The 17,979-nt window shown below is 47.2% G+C and overlaps 1 protein-coding gene across 1 annotated transcript; it reads left to right on the top strand.

Annotated features, from left to right (window-relative positions):
* The first annotated feature begins 462 nt into the window (after positions 1 to 462).
* LOC117747560 (endophilin-A1-like) lies at positions 463 to 15,995 on the top strand. The gene is made up of 9 exons (XM_034556894.1): positions 463 to 534; positions 11,983 to 12,051; positions 12,837 to 12,909; positions 12,988 to 13,131; positions 13,979 to 14,112; positions 14,247 to 14,405; positions 14,730 to 14,833; positions 14,925 to 15,055; positions 15,710 to 15,995. Exons 1-9 carry the CDS (start codon positions 490 to 492, stop codon positions 15,904 to 15,906), a joined length of 1,056 nt encoding a protein of 351 aa, XP_034412785.1. The 5' UTR covers positions 463 to 489; the 3' UTR covers positions 15,907 to 15,995.
* The last annotated feature ends 1,984 nt before the right edge of the window (positions 15,996 to 17,979 follow it).

Below are 17,979 nucleotides of genomic sequence, written 5' to 3'. Positions count from 1 at the left end.
GTACTTAGTATTTGAGTAGCTGTATCCGGCTCCCTGTGATGCTCCTGTTTACTCCTCATGTGATCCCTCTTCTCATGACACGATCTTTGTCTCTCTCTCTCTCTCTCTCTCTCTCTCTCTCTCTCTCTCTCTCTCTCTCTCTCTCTCTCTCAGTGAAAACAGACCCAGCTGGGTTCGGTCTTCAATCATCGGCATCGAGCACCAATTTGACCAAAATAAACGGACAATATCGACGTCTGGCGACCGTTAACGGAGGATTTTAACGCCATTTTTGTTGTTGTTGTTGCATGAATTGACTCCGGATAGCCTGCATATATATATCTATATATATCTTTAATACATATTAAAGCCTATATATATATATATATATATATATATATATATATATATATATATATATATATATATATATATATATATATATATATAGGCTTTAATATTTTAAATATTATTTAGCACTATTTAGTTTTCCTCTGCCCAAACGAAGTGATGTCTGTCGCGGGGCTGAAGAAGCAGTTCCATAAAGCCACTCAGGTGAGGATTGTTGACGTGTTTACATACAATAAGGGAAGTAAACATCGCATTGTTGACGTGTGACATGCAATAAGGGAAGTAAACATCGCATTGTTGACATGTGACATGTAATAAGGGAAGTAAACATCGCATTGTTGACGTGTGACATGCAATAAGGGAAGTAAACATCGCATTGTTGACATGTGACATGCAATAAGGGAAGTAAACATCGCATTGTTGACATGTGACATGCAATAAGGGAAGTAAACATCGCATTTCCTGTGATGCATAATAGCGACAAAATAATAAATACAAATGTGAAATAACGCAATAAATCCTGGGTATATATATATATATATATATATATATATATATATATATATATATATATGTATATATATATATATATACATCATTCTACATTTAAAATATATATATTTAAAATACAGATCTATAATACATGCTGGTTTTTTTCTGTCAGTGGATGTGCCTTCAATAATAGGGTATACCCCCTCACACACACACACACACACACACACACACACACACACACACACACACACACACCTCATATTCTGTTACGTGTGTGTGTGTGTGTGCGCAGAGCCGATTCCCTGTTGCTGCACACACAGGGAATTCCCTCCATCCCTCCATCATCTTCCTCTATCATCTCTCTGAGCTTCCATCCCTCCATCCCTCCATCCCTCAGGCACTCTTCTGTCTGCCCTTCCATCTTTCTCTCTTAATCTTTTAATTAAACATCCCTCCATCGCTCCTCTCTTTCAAACCTGTTTGTTCATTGCTCGTACCTCCACCTTTCGACGAGAGATTAAACACAAAGCCAACGCAAAGACGCCAATTTGGACGCCAATGTAGACGCCAATGTGGACGCCAATGTAGACGCCAATGTGGACGCCAATGTAGACGCCAATGTGGACGCCAATGTAGACGCCAATGTAGACGTCAATGTAGACTCCAATGTAGACACTAATGTAGACGCCAATGTAGACTCCAATGTAGACGCCAATGTGGGTGCCAATGTGGACGCCAATGTAGACGCCATTGTAGACACCAATGTAGACGCCAATGTAGACTCCAATGTAGACCCCAATGTGGGTGCCAATGTAGATGTCAATGTAGATGTCAATGCAGATGTCAATGTAGACGCCAATGTGGACGCCAATGTAGATGCCAATGTGGGTGCCAATGTAGACGCCAATGTGGGTGCCAATGTAGACGTCAATGTAGATGTCAATGTAGACATTAATGTGGGTGCCAATGTAAATGTCAATGTGGACGCCAATGTGGATGCCAATGTGTGTGCCAATGTAGACGCCAATGTGGGTGCCAATGTAGATGTCAATGTAGACGTCAATGTGGGTGCCAATGTAGATGTCAATGTAGACGTCAATGTTGGTGCCAATGGAGACGTCAATGTGGGTGCCAATGTAGACATCAATGTAGAAGTCAATGCAGATGTCAATGTAGACGTCAATGTGGGTGCCAATGTAGACGTCAATGTGGGTGCCAATGTAGACGTCAATGTAGATGTCAATACAGACGTCAATGTGGGTGCCAATGGACGCCAAGGTGGACGTCACCAGTTGTTCACTTTCCCCTCCATCATTCCTCCTTTACGCCTTCCCTCATATTCAGTGAACTCAAACCTTCTGAAGACAAAAGAGGGAACTTTCCTTTCATCATGAGCTCAATCAAAAGGCTCATTCGTTAATCTGTTGGATACGTCAGTCAAAACATAAAGCCGACGATAAAGGATCAATAGCACCAACAAGTATGAATAAACAAAACAAGGTTGTTATCCTCCAATGAGCCACCAGAGAGTCCAAGACAATGGACACGTTGTTCAGTCTCGTGAGTCTCGTCATCAAGACCGTCGAGCAGATCGTTTCCTTGGCGACGTCTTTTCTCCCCACTGGAAAAGATTCCTGCTCATTTGTTGCATTTTGTCAGATGAAGAGACGAGTTGATGTTTATTGATCCTCGAGGGGGAAACTGGGTCACTGCGGCAGAACAGGAAGTAGAAATAAAAGGACATGAGCTGTGAAACGTTACTAAGTATTACACACTTTTATTTTGAAGTAATTTTATCAGAACAATATAACAGCCGCTCTCGGAGCAACAGCAAGTTGACATGCAGAATATGAATCTGTGTTCTTGTTTTCCTGAGCAGTACTTCGGGTCCCCAGTGAGGTGAAGTGGGACCTTCAGTCTGTACGGCCTCTGGATTTCATTTGAGAGAATCTCAGTCAAAGAAAGACAAAGAAAGGTTGAGCAGTAATGACAACATCCACGTGTTGATCCATTCCTTTGTTCAATGTGCAGCACTTGCTGGACTGAGTTTGAAGTGTCCCACGACGCTTCTGCATTTGTTCAGGACTTTGTCAAACGCTCTGTTCTGAGACACTGGTCTGCAGGACCAGAGGACTGTGTTCCTCCTGTAGGAGGTCTGTAGGACCAGATAACTGTGTTCCTCCTGTAGGAGGTCTGTAGGACAAGAGGACTGTGTTCCTCCTGTAGGAGGTCTGCAGGACCAGAGGACTGTGTTCCTCCTGTAGGAGGTCTGTAGGACCAGATAACTGTGTTCCTCCTGTAGGAGGTCTGTAGGACAAGAGGACTGTGTTCCTCCTGTAGGAGGTCTGCAGGACCAGAGGACTGTGTTCCTCCTGTAGGAGGTCTGTAGGACCAGAGAACTGTGTTCCTCCTGTAGGAGGTCTGTAGGACAAGAGGACTGTGTTCCTCCTGTAGGAGGTCTGTAGGACCAGAGGACTGTGTTCCTCCTGTAGGAGGTCTGTAGGACCAGAGGACTGTGTTCCTCCTGTAGGAGGTCTGTAGGACCAGAGGACTGTGTTCCTCCTGTAGGAGGTCTGTAGGACCAGAGGACTGTGTTCCTCCTGTAGGAGGTCTGTAGGACAAGAGGACTGTGTTCCTCCTGTAGGAGGTCTGTAGGACCAGAGGACTGTGTTCCTCCTGTAGGAGGTCTGTAGGACCAGATAACTGTGTTCCTCCTGTAGGAGGTCTGTAGGACAAGAGGACTGTGTTCCTCCTGTAGGAGGTCTGTAGGACCAGAGGACTGTGTTCCTCCTGTAGGAGGTCTGTAGGACAAGAGGACTGTGTTCCTCCTGTAGGAGGTCTGTAGGACCAGAGGACTGTGTTCCTCCTGTAGGAGGTCTGTAGGACCAGAGGACTGTGTTCCTCCTGCAGGAGGTCTGTAGGACCAGAGGACTGTGTTCCTCCTGTAGGAGGTCTGTAGGACCAGAGGACTGTGTTCCTCCTGTAGGAGGTCTGTAGGACCAGAGGACTGTGTTCCTCCTGTAGGAGGTCTGTAGGACCAGAGGACTGTGTTCCTCCTGTAGGAGGTCTGTAGGACCAGATAACTGTGTTCCTCCTGCAGGAGGTCTACTGGACCAGAGAACTGTGTTCCTCCTGTAGGAGGTCTGTAGGACCAGATAACTGTGTTCCTCCTGCAGGAGGTCTGCAGGACCAGAGAGCTGTGTTCCTCCTGTAGGAGGTCTGCAGGACCAGAGGACTGTGTTCCTCCTGTAGGAGGTCTGCTGGACCAGAGAGCTGTGTTCCTCCTGTAGGAGGTCTGTAGGACCAGATAACTGTGTTCCTCCTGCAGGAGATGAGCAGGACCAGAGGACTGTGTTCCTCCTGTAGGAGGTCTGTAGGACCAGATAACTGTGTTCCTCCTGCAGGAGATGAGCAGGACCAGATAACTGTGTTCCTCCTGCAGGAGGTCTGCTGGACCAGAGAACTGTGTTCCTCCTGTAGGAGGTCTGTAGGACCAGATAACTGTGTTCCTCCTGCAGGAGGTCTGCAGGACCAGAGAGCTGTGTTCCTCCTGCAGGAGGTCTGCAGGACCAGAGAACTGTGTTCCTCCTGCAGGAGATGAGCAGGACCAGAGAACTGTGTTCCTCCTGTAGGAGGTCTGCAGGACCAAAGAGCTGTGTTCCTCCTGCAGGAGGTCTGCAGGACCGGAGGTCTGCAGGACCAGAGAACTGTGTTCCTCCTGCAGGAGGTCTGGTGGACCAGATAACTGTGTTCCTCCTGTAGGAGGTCTGTAGGACCAGAGGACTGTGTTCCTCCTGTAGGACCAGAGGACTGTGTTCCTCCTGTAGGAGGTCTGTAGGACCAGAGGACTGTGTTCCTCCTGTCCTGTAAACTTGCAGTGTTTTTTGATTGGTTGTGCTCATCGGCCAATCAGCTGTGAGCCGTGGGAACATTAAAACTTGACACCAACGCCAACTTCCTGTCCGCCGAGACCGTGAATGTAGGACACATCTCAGCATGTGTGTTTCTGTACTGTTGTGTTTTCACGGAAAGGATGATAAAAAATAAAAAAATAAAAACCCAGAGGCGAGGGGGCGGCCCTGAGAACAAGATGGCTGCCAGCAGGGCAGGAAATGAGACACCTCGGTCTTACCTGGCTGAATAAAACATGAGCGAGATCAATGATCAGATGCACTTCCTGTTTTCTCTTCTAATGCCTTTGATGCAAGTTCTCCAAACGTCCTCCAAGTCTTTTGTAATTTAGTTTTTCCTTCCTAAATGCATCTACTTTGTAGTTTTATTTATGTCTTTTATTCATGTTTTTCTCAGTTAAAACTCCTGTAAGTTGAAGCAACGTCCTGGACAGATATTTCACACCAAAGGACACAAGCTGCATTCTCTCTCCTGACCACCAGGGGGCGACTCCTCTGGTTGTATAGAAGTCTATGCTTCATGTGTTAAAGCTGCATTCTCTCTTCTGACCATCAGGGGGCGACTCCTCTGGTTGTATAGAAGTCTATGCTTCATGTGTTAAAGCTGCATTCTCTCTCCTGACCACCAGGGGGCGACTCCTCTGGTTGTATAGAAGTCTATGCTTCATGTGTTAAAGCTGCATTCTCTCTCCTGACCACCAGGGGGCAACTCCTCTGGTTGTATAGAAGTCTATGCTTCATGTGTTAAAGCTGCATTCTCTCTCCTGACCACCAGGGGGCGACTCCTCTGGTTGTATAGAAGTCTATGCTTCATGTGTTAAAGCTGCATTCTCTCTCCTGACCACCAGGGGGCAACTCCTCTGGTTGTATAGAAGTCTATGCTTCATGTGTTAAAGCTGCATTCTCTCTCCTGACCACCAGGGGGCGACTCCTCTGGTTGTATAGAAGTCTATGCTTCATGTGTTAAAGCTGCATTCTCTCTCCTGACCACAAGGGGGCGACTCCTCTGGTTGTATAGAAGTCTATGCTTCATGTGTTAAAGCTGCATTCTCTCTCCTGACCATCAGGGGGCGACTCCTCTGGTTGTATAGAAGTCTATGCTTCATGTGTTAAAGCTGTATTCTCTCTCCTGACCACCAGGGGGCAACTCCTCTGGTTGTATAGAAGTCTATGCTTCATGTGTTAAAGCTGCATTCTCTCTCCTGACCACCAGGGGGTGACTCCTCTGGTTGTATAGAAGTCTATGCTTCATGTGTTAAAGCTGCATTCTCTCTCCTGACCACCAGGGGTCGACTCCTCTGGTTGTATAGAAGTCTATATAAATGACTCTACATCTCTTGATTTATTCCCTCAGTAAACATTGTAAACATTAGTTTTTGGTCTCAATCTCTAGTTTCAAGTCACAGTCAAACGATTCAAAAATATTAAGTTCATATCATACAATAACAAAAACATAAAAAAGACTCAGCCTGCACCTCCGTTGCTTCCTGATCAAACGCACCGAACCCCTCACTACGGTGTTGTCGTGGCAACCACACACACAGGAGGCGTCATGCAAACACACTGCATTGTGCTCTGGTTGGCTCTCAATAATTGATCAGAGAGAGAGAGAGAGAGACCGCTCACCCCGCTCTCACACCGCTCTCACCCCGCTCACACCGCTCACACCGCTCTCACACCGCTCACACCCCGCTCACACCCCGCTCACACCGCTCTCACACCGCTCTCACCCCGCTCTCACCCCGCTCTCACCCCGCTCACACCGCTCACACCGCTCTCACACCGCTCTCACCCCGCTCACACCCCGCTCACACCGCTCTCACACCGCTCTCACACCGCTCACACCCCGCTCACACCCCGCTCACACCACTCACCCCGCTCACACCCCGCTCACACCGCTCTCACACCGCTCTCACCCCGCTCTCACACCCCGCTCACACCCCGCTCACACCACTCACACCGCTCTCACCGCTCTCACCCCGCTCACACCCCGCTCACACACCGCTCACACCGCTCTCACCGCTCTCACCGCTCTCACATCGCTCTCACCCCGCTCACACCCCGCTCACACCCCGCTCACACCCTGCTCACACCGCTCACCCCGCTCACACCCCGCTCACACACCGCTGTCACCGCTCTCACCGCTCTCACATCGCTCTCACACCGCTCACACCCCGCTCACACCCCGCTCACACCCCGCTCACACCGCTCACCCCGCTCTCACCCCGCTCACACCGCTCACACCCCGCTCACACCGCTCTCACACCGCTCTCACCCCGCTCTCACACCGCTCTCACACCGCTTACACCCCGCTCACACCCCGCTCACACCCCGCTCACACCCCGCTCACACCCCGCTCACACCCCGCTCACACCGCTCACACCGCTCTCACCGCTCACACCCCGCTCACACCCCGCTCACACCGCTCACACCGCTCTCACACCGCTCTCACACCGCTCACACCCCGCTCACACCCCGCTCACACCGCTCTCACACCGCTCTCACACCGCTCACACCGCTCTCACACCGCTCTCACACCGCTCTCACCCCGCACACACCCCGCACACACCCCGCTCACACCCCGCTCACACCGCTCTCACCCCGCTCTCACACCGCTCACACCCCGCTCACACACCGCTCTCACCGCTCTCACCCCGCTCACACCCCGCTCACACACCGCTCTCACACCGCTCTCACCGCTCTCACCCCGCTCACCGCTCTCACATCGCTCTCACCCCGCTCACACCCCGCTCACACCCCGCTAACACCGCTCACACCGCTCTCACCGCTCTCACATCGCTCTCACCCCGCTCACACCCCGCTCACACCCCGCTCTCACACCGCTCACACCGCTCTCACCCCGCTCACACCCCGCTAACACCGCTCTCACACCGCTCTCACCCCGCTCTCACACCGCTCACACCCCGCTCACACCCCGCTCACACCCTGCTCACACCACTCACCCCGCTCTCACCCCGCTCACACCCCGCTCACACCGCTCTCACACCGCTCTCACCCCGCTCTCACCCCGCTCTCACACCCCGCTCACACCCCGCTCACACCCCGCTCACACCGCTCTCACCGCTCTCACCCCGCTCACACACCGCTCACACCGCTCTCACCGCTCTCACATCGCTCTCACATCGCTCTCACCCCGCTCACACCCCGCTCACACCCCGCTCACACCCCGCTCACACCCCGCTCACACCGCTCACACCGCTCTCACACCGCTCTCACACCGCTCACACCCCGCTCACACCCTGCTCACACCGCTCACACCGCTCTCACCGCTCTCACCGCTCTCACCGCTCTCACACCGATCTCACCCCGCTCACCCCGCTCACACCCCGCTCACACCCCGCTCACACCGCTCACACCGCTCTCACCGCTCTCACCGCTCTCACCCCGCTCACACCGCTCACACCGCTCACACCCCGCTCTCACCCCGCTCTCACATCGCTCTCACCCCACTCACCGTTCACCCGCTCCCTGTTCACTCCCATTTAAAGTGAGCTGCTGAACCAAGAGGAGCATGGAGGAGCGGTGGAGACCAAAGATGGAGCTAAAGAGAGTGAATTTTGGACAAAGACTCCCAACATGAGCTTTAAAAAGAAAAGCATTCGGTGTCTGCAACTGAGGATAAGAAAAGTATCTAATGCTTCTTCAAGAAAATAAGCCGGTCAATAAATCGAAAGGTTAAATTTAACGGACCCTACGTTAGCTCCACGTGCTTTTTACCTTTTTAAGAGTTTAGCCGAGCCCGACTGCTGTCGGACGCGTCTGATTGGCCCGTCTGTCCTCCAGGGGCGGGACTGAGTGAAGAGATTGGATAACAATGCGGTCAAGGTAACAGCTGAATACAGATTACATACCAGGTTCGCTTCATGACTAACGCTCTTTAAATGAACTTTCATCTCCTCAAGCCCAACATGTCATGAAAGCTATCGCTGTCTTCTCTTATGTTTGTCTCTCTATCTTTCCCTCTGATTTACTGCAGGACTAAACCTCTGTCTCTCTCTCTATCTCTCTCTCTCTGGTCATCAAGTCTCACATTTCCTCTGATGAGTAACTCTGGTTTAGTTTGGGGTTCCTCCGTCGGCGAAAAGCTTTCATCTCTTTCCTGAACATTCTTCTCTGATGATGTAACCGTCCTCGCTGCTCTATAAATAAATGGACCGCGTGGAGAAGCCTGGCTCAGACAAAAGGTGTGACGCCTCGCTGGTTGTGAAGCAAAGCATGATGATTGTTAGGGCTTTTAAATCCCTTTTTAAAGATGCACTGGACGTCATTTTCAAGCGATTCTCTCTGCATGAAGCAGGTGATGTTCAACCTTCTTCCCAAAATAAGATAATTCTGCTATCCAAAAATCAGAAAAAGGGTAGTTCAAAGTCTCCCAGAAATATTAAAAACTAAGAAATTCAGACTTCCCGTCTTAAAGAAAAACGTTTAGAGCTCAAACCAACTGAGCCGTGTGAGTTCGTCGTTTCAACTTTTACACAGCAGACAAACTTGTTTTTGTTTTTTCAGATTTGCAGCTGTGCACAAATTTAAGAAAGTGCATGAAAACCGTCCAATGGTGAAACATTCGTCACATTGTGTTCTGTTTGACTGCACTTGTATTTACACCAATCACATTAAAGCGGTTGAAACTGGGCTCTGACGCTGCAGGTGGCCATGCTTCTGTTTTTCTGTTTGAGCCCTTGAAAGCACCACAACTTCAGAACCAACAAGCTCTGCCTTGAAATGCAGGAAAGCGCCATCGCTTGATGGTGATTTCTGGGTAATCGAGGTCTATGAACTCTAGAGGCATAATGAGATTGGGTGTTGCATGTTGGGTAAATAGCCTGAGCTGGTCATCAATCCCACCTTCAATCCATCTCGAGTCCAAGATGGCGCAATTCTCCTCCTCTTCGGATCGATGTCCGCTGGAGACGAGGAGGAGATCTGCGACCTGTGACCTCCTCGCCGTCAGCCACGGGGAGAGGAAAGGAAGGAAGGAAGGAAGGAAGGAAGGAAGGAAGGAAGGAAGGAGGGAGGACAAGTGAGCAAGAGATGGAGGAGGTTGGAGAACCTACATAACTGGAGGAACAAAAACATGCAACAGTGGAGGAGGAACAGATGGGGTTTTGTTAATGCCTCAGCGGGCCAAAAGGTAGTTAGTGTGTGTGTGTGTGTGTGTGTGTGTGTGTGTGTGTGTGTGTGTGTGTGCGTGTAAACATGTTGGTGGGTGTGAAATGACATCCACTGCCAGCACCCATGGGACCCATTTTGATCGAAACTTTAAAGCTTTTTGCAAAACTCTTAAAGAGACAGAGGGTGAATAAACATTGAGTCATGCAAACATTATGGGATGGGGGGGTGGGCTATGGATACACGGTCAATAAGTTGTAGTATATATATGTTTGGTGTCCTGGTGTTTGAGTCAATCAACTCTTCGGCCTTAAAATCATCATTTTGGATGTCAAGTTTTAAAGAAGTGACTCATGTGATCCGGTGATTAATTACACAGTTTAATCATCGGAGTGTGAACAAAAGTTTTGCCATCTGGAGATTCTGCATTGATGCTTTCTACTCAGGAATCTGTTGTGAGACTCGTGAACATCGGCGTTAATTAAACGCTGACATCAACAGCTGCTGTTGTTCGGTGAAGGAGCCGCAGGGCTCCGGCACGTTACGGTGCGTTCAAAGCCCGTCCTGTGAAAATGAGTGTCGGACGAAAGTGAATTATAACCTGATCACGATGCGTTCAAATTTAAATCAGATCGTGATCATATTGGGTGCATGTAATCGGGAATATTAAGTATCTTCAGGCACGTACTCTTAGTGGGAATATTGACGTTTTTTCCAGAATACGAGAAGAAATGTGAAAACCGTTAGCAACGTTAGCTGCTATAGCCGTCGCCATTTTGAGAGCCGCGTGGAGGCAACGGCTCGTTTTTGATGTGAGGAGACGGTGAAACGGTAGATACGAGTTATGTAACGGTGTGTCAACCTGACGGAGTGTGTGTGTGTGTGTGTGTGTGTGTGGGGGGGGGGGGGGGGGGGGGGTACTTAGAAACCCAGTTAGATGCTTGTCTCCATGGAAACTGCATCTTCCTCCTTATCTGTGTCTCCTCACTTTTCTTGGTAGCCTATTGTTTTGGTTTTTCATTATCCACCTTTATTCTCGCCTCTGTCACACACACACACACACACACACACACACACACACACACACACACACTATCATATCATACTTGTTGTCATATCTCAAAGATACCTTCTTCTTCTTCAGTAAAACTAGTACATCCAAGTAAAATGAATTGAGTAGAATAGAAATGAAAGATAAAATGAAAAAACTCAAATGAAGTACAACCTCAATTAACATTTTAAACAACCCTCACAGTTCAACACGTGTCTTTGTGCAGCTTCTTTTCATGGCCGTTGCCATGGAAATTAACTGGTTTTATAATATGCTGTATATGTAAATTAGCCTGATTAAAAATCTCTATTTTTATTCTTAGTATTATCATGAACTGCAGCATTATTCATGCAACTACGGTCCAAAGTGGACATTTCCATGTTAATTATTTCGCGTGTGTGTGTGTGTGTGTGTGTGTGTGTGTGTGTGTGTGTGTGTGTGTGTGTGTGTGTGTGTGCGTGTGTGCGCTGTCCTCCTCGTCTCCTAGAAAGTGAGAGGTGTCACTCTGCTGCGTTTCAGAAGGATGAACGGAGGTTGTGGCGTCTGAATGTATTTCATGCAAAAGAGAAAACTTTTTAGAGATACACTGACTTTAAGTACATTTAGCTAATAATCCTTTTACTTAAAGTCACTGTGAGGAACTTTTAACTGGTTCTGGATCCGTCTGTTTAATCCTGATTCCTCTAAATGACCTACGTTTCCTAAAAGGGACTCTGGTGGTTGGAAACACTACCGCTTCTGTCCACAGGGACCGCCAGAATCAACACTGAATACAAGTTCCTTGTAGCTTTAATTAAAGTTTCAAATGCAGGACTTTTGTTTTATGGTATTACTACTTTTACTGCAGTGAATGATCTGAATACTTACGACAGTTTGACTAATAATATGCATATAAAAAACAAGAGTAAGAGGAAAATATTGCGTCTCTGAGCTCTTCGGCAGCTTTTAATGTGAAAACCATGAAAGGGTGAAGTCAGCGAAACAGTGAAGGATCCTCTCTTTCTTCTCGGGGTGGGTTCAAAACATTAAAGTCTCTCTTTGTTTCTTTGTGTTTCCTGTTTCCAGAAAGTCAGTGAGAAGGTTGGAGGGGCAGAAGGAACCAAGCTAGATGATGACTTCAAAGAAATGGAAAAGGTAAACGCTTATCGTGCTTATTTATTCCCTGGAAATAATATTTTCTCCATCAACTAGAAGTTAAAACAGTTAAACAAATGTAATTTAAACTAAATTAAATTTCAAAAAAATATTTTTCAAATTAAAGATTTTAGTTTTTCTTGTTTTCTTAAATTAAATTTCCCAAAAATATTTCAAATTAAAGATTTTAGTTTTTCTTGTTTTCTTGATTAATTAGGATTTAATACATATACCTAAAATATGTTTTCTTTTATCTAGATTTGTAGCGTTGTCAGTAATGAATATTTAATTTTATATATATAACACATTGTTTTACTTCAGGTGCTTTAACACTGCAGCTGCTTCACAGTAAAAACCCCAGTTTAGTTCAAATATTTTTTCTTTTACGGGAAAGGAAGTTTCCAATGCGATGGTTTCCCTTTAACCACTCAGGTAGCTTAGCTTAGCATAAAGAGGCACATGGCCTCCCGTAAAACTGAGTAGTTAGCTTTGTTAGCTTGTAAGCTTTTGGTTGGTTATGTAGGTGGATTTAGTTGACAGAGCCAGGCTACCGGTTTCCCCCCATTTCCAGTCTTTATGCTAAGCTAAGCTAAGCCGCAGCTGGCTGTAGCTTCATAACAGACAAACGTGCACGATTGCTAAATAATGTATTTTTCAAAATGTCGAAGTATTTGGAGTAAATCTTTATTTGCATTCAGTGAAGAGCGACTTCCTTCTCATCAACGTATATCAATACCTCCATTAAATCAGTGCGTGCTCGTCCCTGATGTGTCTTTCCTCTGCAGAAGGTGGACGTCACCAGCAGAGCGGTGTTGGACATCATGACCAAAACCACAGAGTACCTCCAACCTAATCCAGGTATCACACGCACACTCAGACGGCCTCAGCATGTAGAGTCCGACCAGTCACTCATGATCTAACCCTCGCCGCCTGCAGCGTCCAGAGCCAAGCTGAGCATGATCAACACCATGTCAAAGATCCGCGGGCAGGAGAGGGGACCCGGGTACCCGCAGGCCGAGAGCGTCCTGGGGGACGCCATGTTGAGGTTTGGACGCGAGTTGGGGGAGGAGTCCAGCTTCGGTGAGTGGGAAAGAACTCACATTTAGGGTGCTACGATAGGTAGTTTGGAGGTGGTTGTCTGGAGGTAACTATAGAGTTGGGTGTTAAGAGATTCTGGATGACGTTTGTTTTTTAAGGCCAACCAGGAACCGGACATGGTTGAAAAAGCCAGCGGGGATTCTTCCATTGGTTTTTGGATTATTGCAGAGGAAAATCTCTGTGACAAAGACACATTTATGATTTATGATCTTCACAAATAAACAGCACTTTAATGATGTTTGAACACAATCAGCAGAAGTAAGAAGCTAACGTTAGGCTATAAGGGACGTAGTGTTCTAGTTAGGACGCTTAGTCGTCTCATTTAGACACTTTAAAAGCTTCTAAGGGATATTTACTGACCTATTTTATACTAGAGAACTAAACGTTACAATCTCTTTAGCGTGTGTTGAACACAGATCTTATTTCAGGCAACAGGAAGTACATGAATGCCGACTCGTTTCTTGGACTCAGTCCTGCAGCACACTTTAGGTTGATGTTTTGGCCACTAGTTTTAATTATTTCAACTGAAATCATCTCCTATATTAATCTGTAATGTATTTCAGGTGCATTGATTTGAACTGTAGATCGTGAAATGTATTTTAATCTTCAGCTGAGCTCTGTGAATGCATGTTTCTTGTCCTTCGGTCACAGCTAACATCTGACTCAATGCTTTTCATGCACACAAATGTGTGCCTTTAGACTTAAATCTAACAACCAGCCGTTGGTCTTCTGAACTGATGATTGAAGAACGGAAAGTCACACAACATTGTCTATGAGGAAATTCAATGTTCTCTCTCTCTTTTCCCTTCCTCCCATCCGTTCATTCCAGGTTTGGCGCTGGTCGATGCCAGCGAGGCGATGAAGGAGCTCGGGGAGGTGAAGGACGCTCTGGACATGGAGGTCAAACAGAACTTCATCGACCCGCTGCAGAACCTCCACGACAAAGACCTGAAAGAGATACAGGTGAGTAAAAAAAGCTGTTATTGGTTCCATTGGTTTCCAATGAAAACGTAATGGAGCCAGTTAGATGCCGCACAGGACAAATCCTAAAAGGTCTCCGAATTGATTTTTTTATTCCGTTCCCCTCACGTCTGCAGCACCACCTGAAGAAGATGGAGGGCCGCCGTCTGGACTTTGACTACAAGAAGAAGCGCCAGGGCAAAGTCCAGGACGATGACCTCAAACAGGCGCTGGAGAAGTTCGACGAGAGCAAAGAGATCGCGGAGCAGAGCATGTTCAACCTGCTGGAGAGCGACGTGAGAACTTCTCTTTACTCGAGTCTGCTGCCTCTTCACAGGCAATGAATCTGTCAATTATTGTCCAGAGTAATCAATCAAAGCAGTCCAAAAACTAATATATTTAATTTACGATAATGTAAGGGGACGAAAAGCAGCACATTGTTTACATTTAAGAACATGTGTTTGCTTTAAAAAAGGACTTAAACCAATTATCAGAATAGGTGCAGATCAACTATTAGCTCGAGTCTGCTTCAAAGGAGTCGTATTTCACTGTGTGTGTGTGTGTGTGTGTGTGTGTGTGTGTGTGTGTGTGTGTGGTGTGTGTGTGTGAGTGTGTTGCAGATAGAGCAGGTGAGCCAGCTGGCAGCGTTGGTTCAAGCTCAGTTGGAGTACCACAGCCGCTCCACCGAAATCCTCCGACAGCTCTCCAGTAAGATGGAGAACAGGTATTGATCCACGTGCCTACCTGTGATGGCAGTAAACCCACCGAGAAAGATGGCGACTAGACAAACCTTATTTTGTTTTCCGGCCCTCCAGGATAAAAGAAGTGTCCGCTAAACCGAGGAAGGAGTACGCTCCGAAACCCCGAACGGCCCTGGAGCTGCTGCCCCCCAGCGAGAGCCACAACGGCGGGATACACTCGGCCAAATCGCCCGGAAGATCAGCAGGTACGGAGCCGGATTGTGTTCTGGGTGCTGGACCCGAACCAAAAGACGGGTTCTATCATTTCCGTGACAGCACCCGTTGATTTGTGGACGACGGTTTATTTTATCAGTCACCGTCTTGGTTTTAGGCCGTCGACATTTAGTTTTTTGTCCATCGCCATCTTGGTTCCTTGCAACCAGGCGGCAACCTATTTCTACTGACCACCAGGGGGCGACTCCTCTGGTTGCAAAGAGAATATGGTCTGTTTGACTCTAAATTACCATAATTTACTAAATGAACATCACGCTGTATGAAGAAGACTTGAAACTAGAGATTGAGACCAAAAACTAATGTTTACAATGTTTACTGAGGGAACACATCAAGAGAAGTAGAGTCATTTATATAGACTTCTATACAACCAGAGGAGTCGCCCCCTGGTGGTCAGGAGAGAGAATGCAGCTTTAACACATGAAGCATAGACTTCTATACAACCAGAGGAGTTGCCCCCTGGTGGTCAGGAGAGAGAATGCAGCTTTAACACATGAAGCATAGACTTCTATACAACCAGAGGAGTCGCCCCCTGGTGGTCAGGAGAGAGAATGCAGCTTTAAATATGACAACTAGAGGGCGTAGCTCTTCATTTACATTTCTTACATTCTTGTGTCCGTCCGTCACAGCCCCATTGGACCAGCCCTGTTGCCGATCGCTCTACGACTTCGAACCAGAGAATGAAGGCGAGCTGGGCTTCAAAGAGGGCGACGTCATCACCCTGACCAATCAGATCGATGACAACTGGTACGAGGGCATGATCAACGGTCAGTCGGGCTTCTTCCCCATCAACTACGTGGATATCCTGGTGCCGCTCCCTCACTAGGACCCCGCCAATGACCCCTCAACCAATCCAGATACCCCGAAAGAAAAACAGCCTGTACAACAAAATATCTTCTTCTTCTCCTTCTCCTTCTTCTTCTTCTTCTTCTTCTTCTTCTTCTTCTTCTTCTTCTTCTTCTTCTTCTTCTTCTTCTTTCACAATACGGGACTGAAATGACGAAGAGGGGTGTGTGGATGAGACGAGGCAGTAAGACGGCGAATTTAGAGGAGGTGAAGAAGGAGGATTTCCCCGTGAAGAGGGATGATCTTTTTACTCTCAGCTGGGGGCGGCACCGCAAAACCCACATGAGGCTTTTGGAGACTTGAGGCGCATATGTACGTGCATGTTTGTGTCTGTATGTGTCGACCTGTTCTTACTCTAAAGACCGAGCCAGCGAAACGCTCTGCTTGTCCGTTAAACTGCCTGACAGCTGTTTTTGTAACGCTGTCGTTCTTCTTCTTCTCTTCTTAAGTATCTAGCTGTGTACTTCTGACTTTTCTACCTTGACTTGCCTTCTTGTGCTCTTTCTTAAGACCTGGATCTCTCAGCGACTGTCGCGGTCTTCCTCTCTTTCCTGTCTTTTGTTCCTTCCGTCCCTCCTCGGCTAGCACTGCCTCTCAGCATGGCTCCACTACCGTATGCGGGCCTCTAACGGGCCTCTAACGGGCCTCTAACCCCCGATCCAGAGCTGCCCCCGCTGCTTTCGTTTGAGTGCATCTCCTGTAACGTGCTCTGCCTTTCTTTCTCAGAGTCTCAGCTCGGTGGCTGTACGCATGAACCAGCCAAATCCAGACATTGTGAGTGATAAGAGCGCAACTTTTGGATTAAAAGCCGTATCTGCAATAAGTCGATTTTTACAGGATGAAGAAGAACATACGTGGGTCGCCTGTTTATCTTATAAATGGGGACGTTTTTTGAGGTTTGAGGGTCAGGAAACTTCATTCAACACGTCGATAAACACGTATCGGAAACCAGCGATACGCTAACACCGCCGGCACAGGCCAGTTGTATCGAATGGAACTTTTCGCCAGACAAGATTATTACGGCGTGCATGGAGGAAAAAGATGGGGTGATTTATTTGTTTCTCTGTGTATTACTCTGACTTATCCATTGACAGTGTTTTGTGTGTACTGTGTGGAGTATATGCTTGTTGACTCCGTGGTGGTCCTTCTTAACTCGTGTGTTGATGAAGTCCTCTGCCTTCGATTACATTTGGGAAGGCTGATGCTCAGCACCTCCTACAATAAGACGTGATATCATTTCCCCAGTGTTTAAAGGGACAGCTCACCCCCAAAATCCAAACTACAAATCTTGCGTCTTGCCTCAACTACTATTTATCGATCTACATTGTTTTGATCTGAGTTGCTGAGTGTTGGAGATACCGGCCGTAGAGATCTCTGATTGATAAATAGCATTGCAGGTAGAAGGGAGCAATGTGTATTTTTGACCTGTCCCTTTAAGTCCTACTATTGCCCCAACTAATTCAAAATAAATGGTATTCTGCCTAGCAAAGTAAAGTATACGTACACTCACATTGAAGCGTTACAGAGCTTTCCGCCGTTATGAACGTTGCCGTCACTACCGCTTTGCATTGTGGGATACAAATGCCGACGCACTCTAATAGTTCACTGAAAGTAGTTTGCAATTTGCCAACCGTTGGAAACTCCCCTTTAAATGAAAGAAACCCTACAAACAGCATAGAACCTTTTGTCGTAAGTTTGAATAAATATGATTCTGGACCTCATAAACATCCAGAACCGTCCCCACACACACTGAAGCATTAACACAAGATTCAGAACCCTGCAAATATGCTGATAGTGCATAAAATCGCATGTGACTGTTCCAAACAGTCTCATGTTAGTTAACTGTTAGCCATGCTGGTTCCCTATAGCATCACATACAGTATAAAGTGGATGTAACTGTGACTTCTCCACAGTTACATGTGTTCGTACTTATCGGAAGAGTTTCACATACAAGGGACCAGCAATGGAAATGTTGAAGCAATGTTAGAAGATCCGTTCAAATGTGTCGATATGTTATGTTTGGTTGGTAACGTAACTCTGAAGAACTCTAATG

This window comes from Cyclopterus lumpus, chromosome 18 (genome assembly GCF_009769545.1).
Source record: "Cyclopterus lumpus isolate fCycLum1 chromosome 18, fCycLum1.pri, whole genome shotgun sequence".
In the NCBI taxonomy this organism is placed as follows: Eukaryota; Metazoa; Chordata; class Actinopteri; order Perciformes; family Cyclopteridae; genus Cyclopterus; species Cyclopterus lumpus.
This window is presented reverse-complemented; position numbering and strand designations above follow the sequence as displayed.

Coding starts and splice junctions, on each gene's coding strand:
- LOC117747560 (XM_034556894.1), top strand. CDS start 490: ATGTCTGTCGCGGGGCTGAAGAAGCAGTTCCATAAAGCCACTCAG. Junction 14,113..14,246: donor AAGACCTGAAAGAGATACAG/GTGAGTAAAAAA, acceptor TCACGTCTGCAG/CACCACCTGAAGAAGATGGA. Junction 14,406..14,729: donor TCAACCTGCTGGAGAGCGAC/GTGAGAACTTCT, acceptor AGTGTGTTGCAG/ATAGAGCAGGTGAGCCAGCT.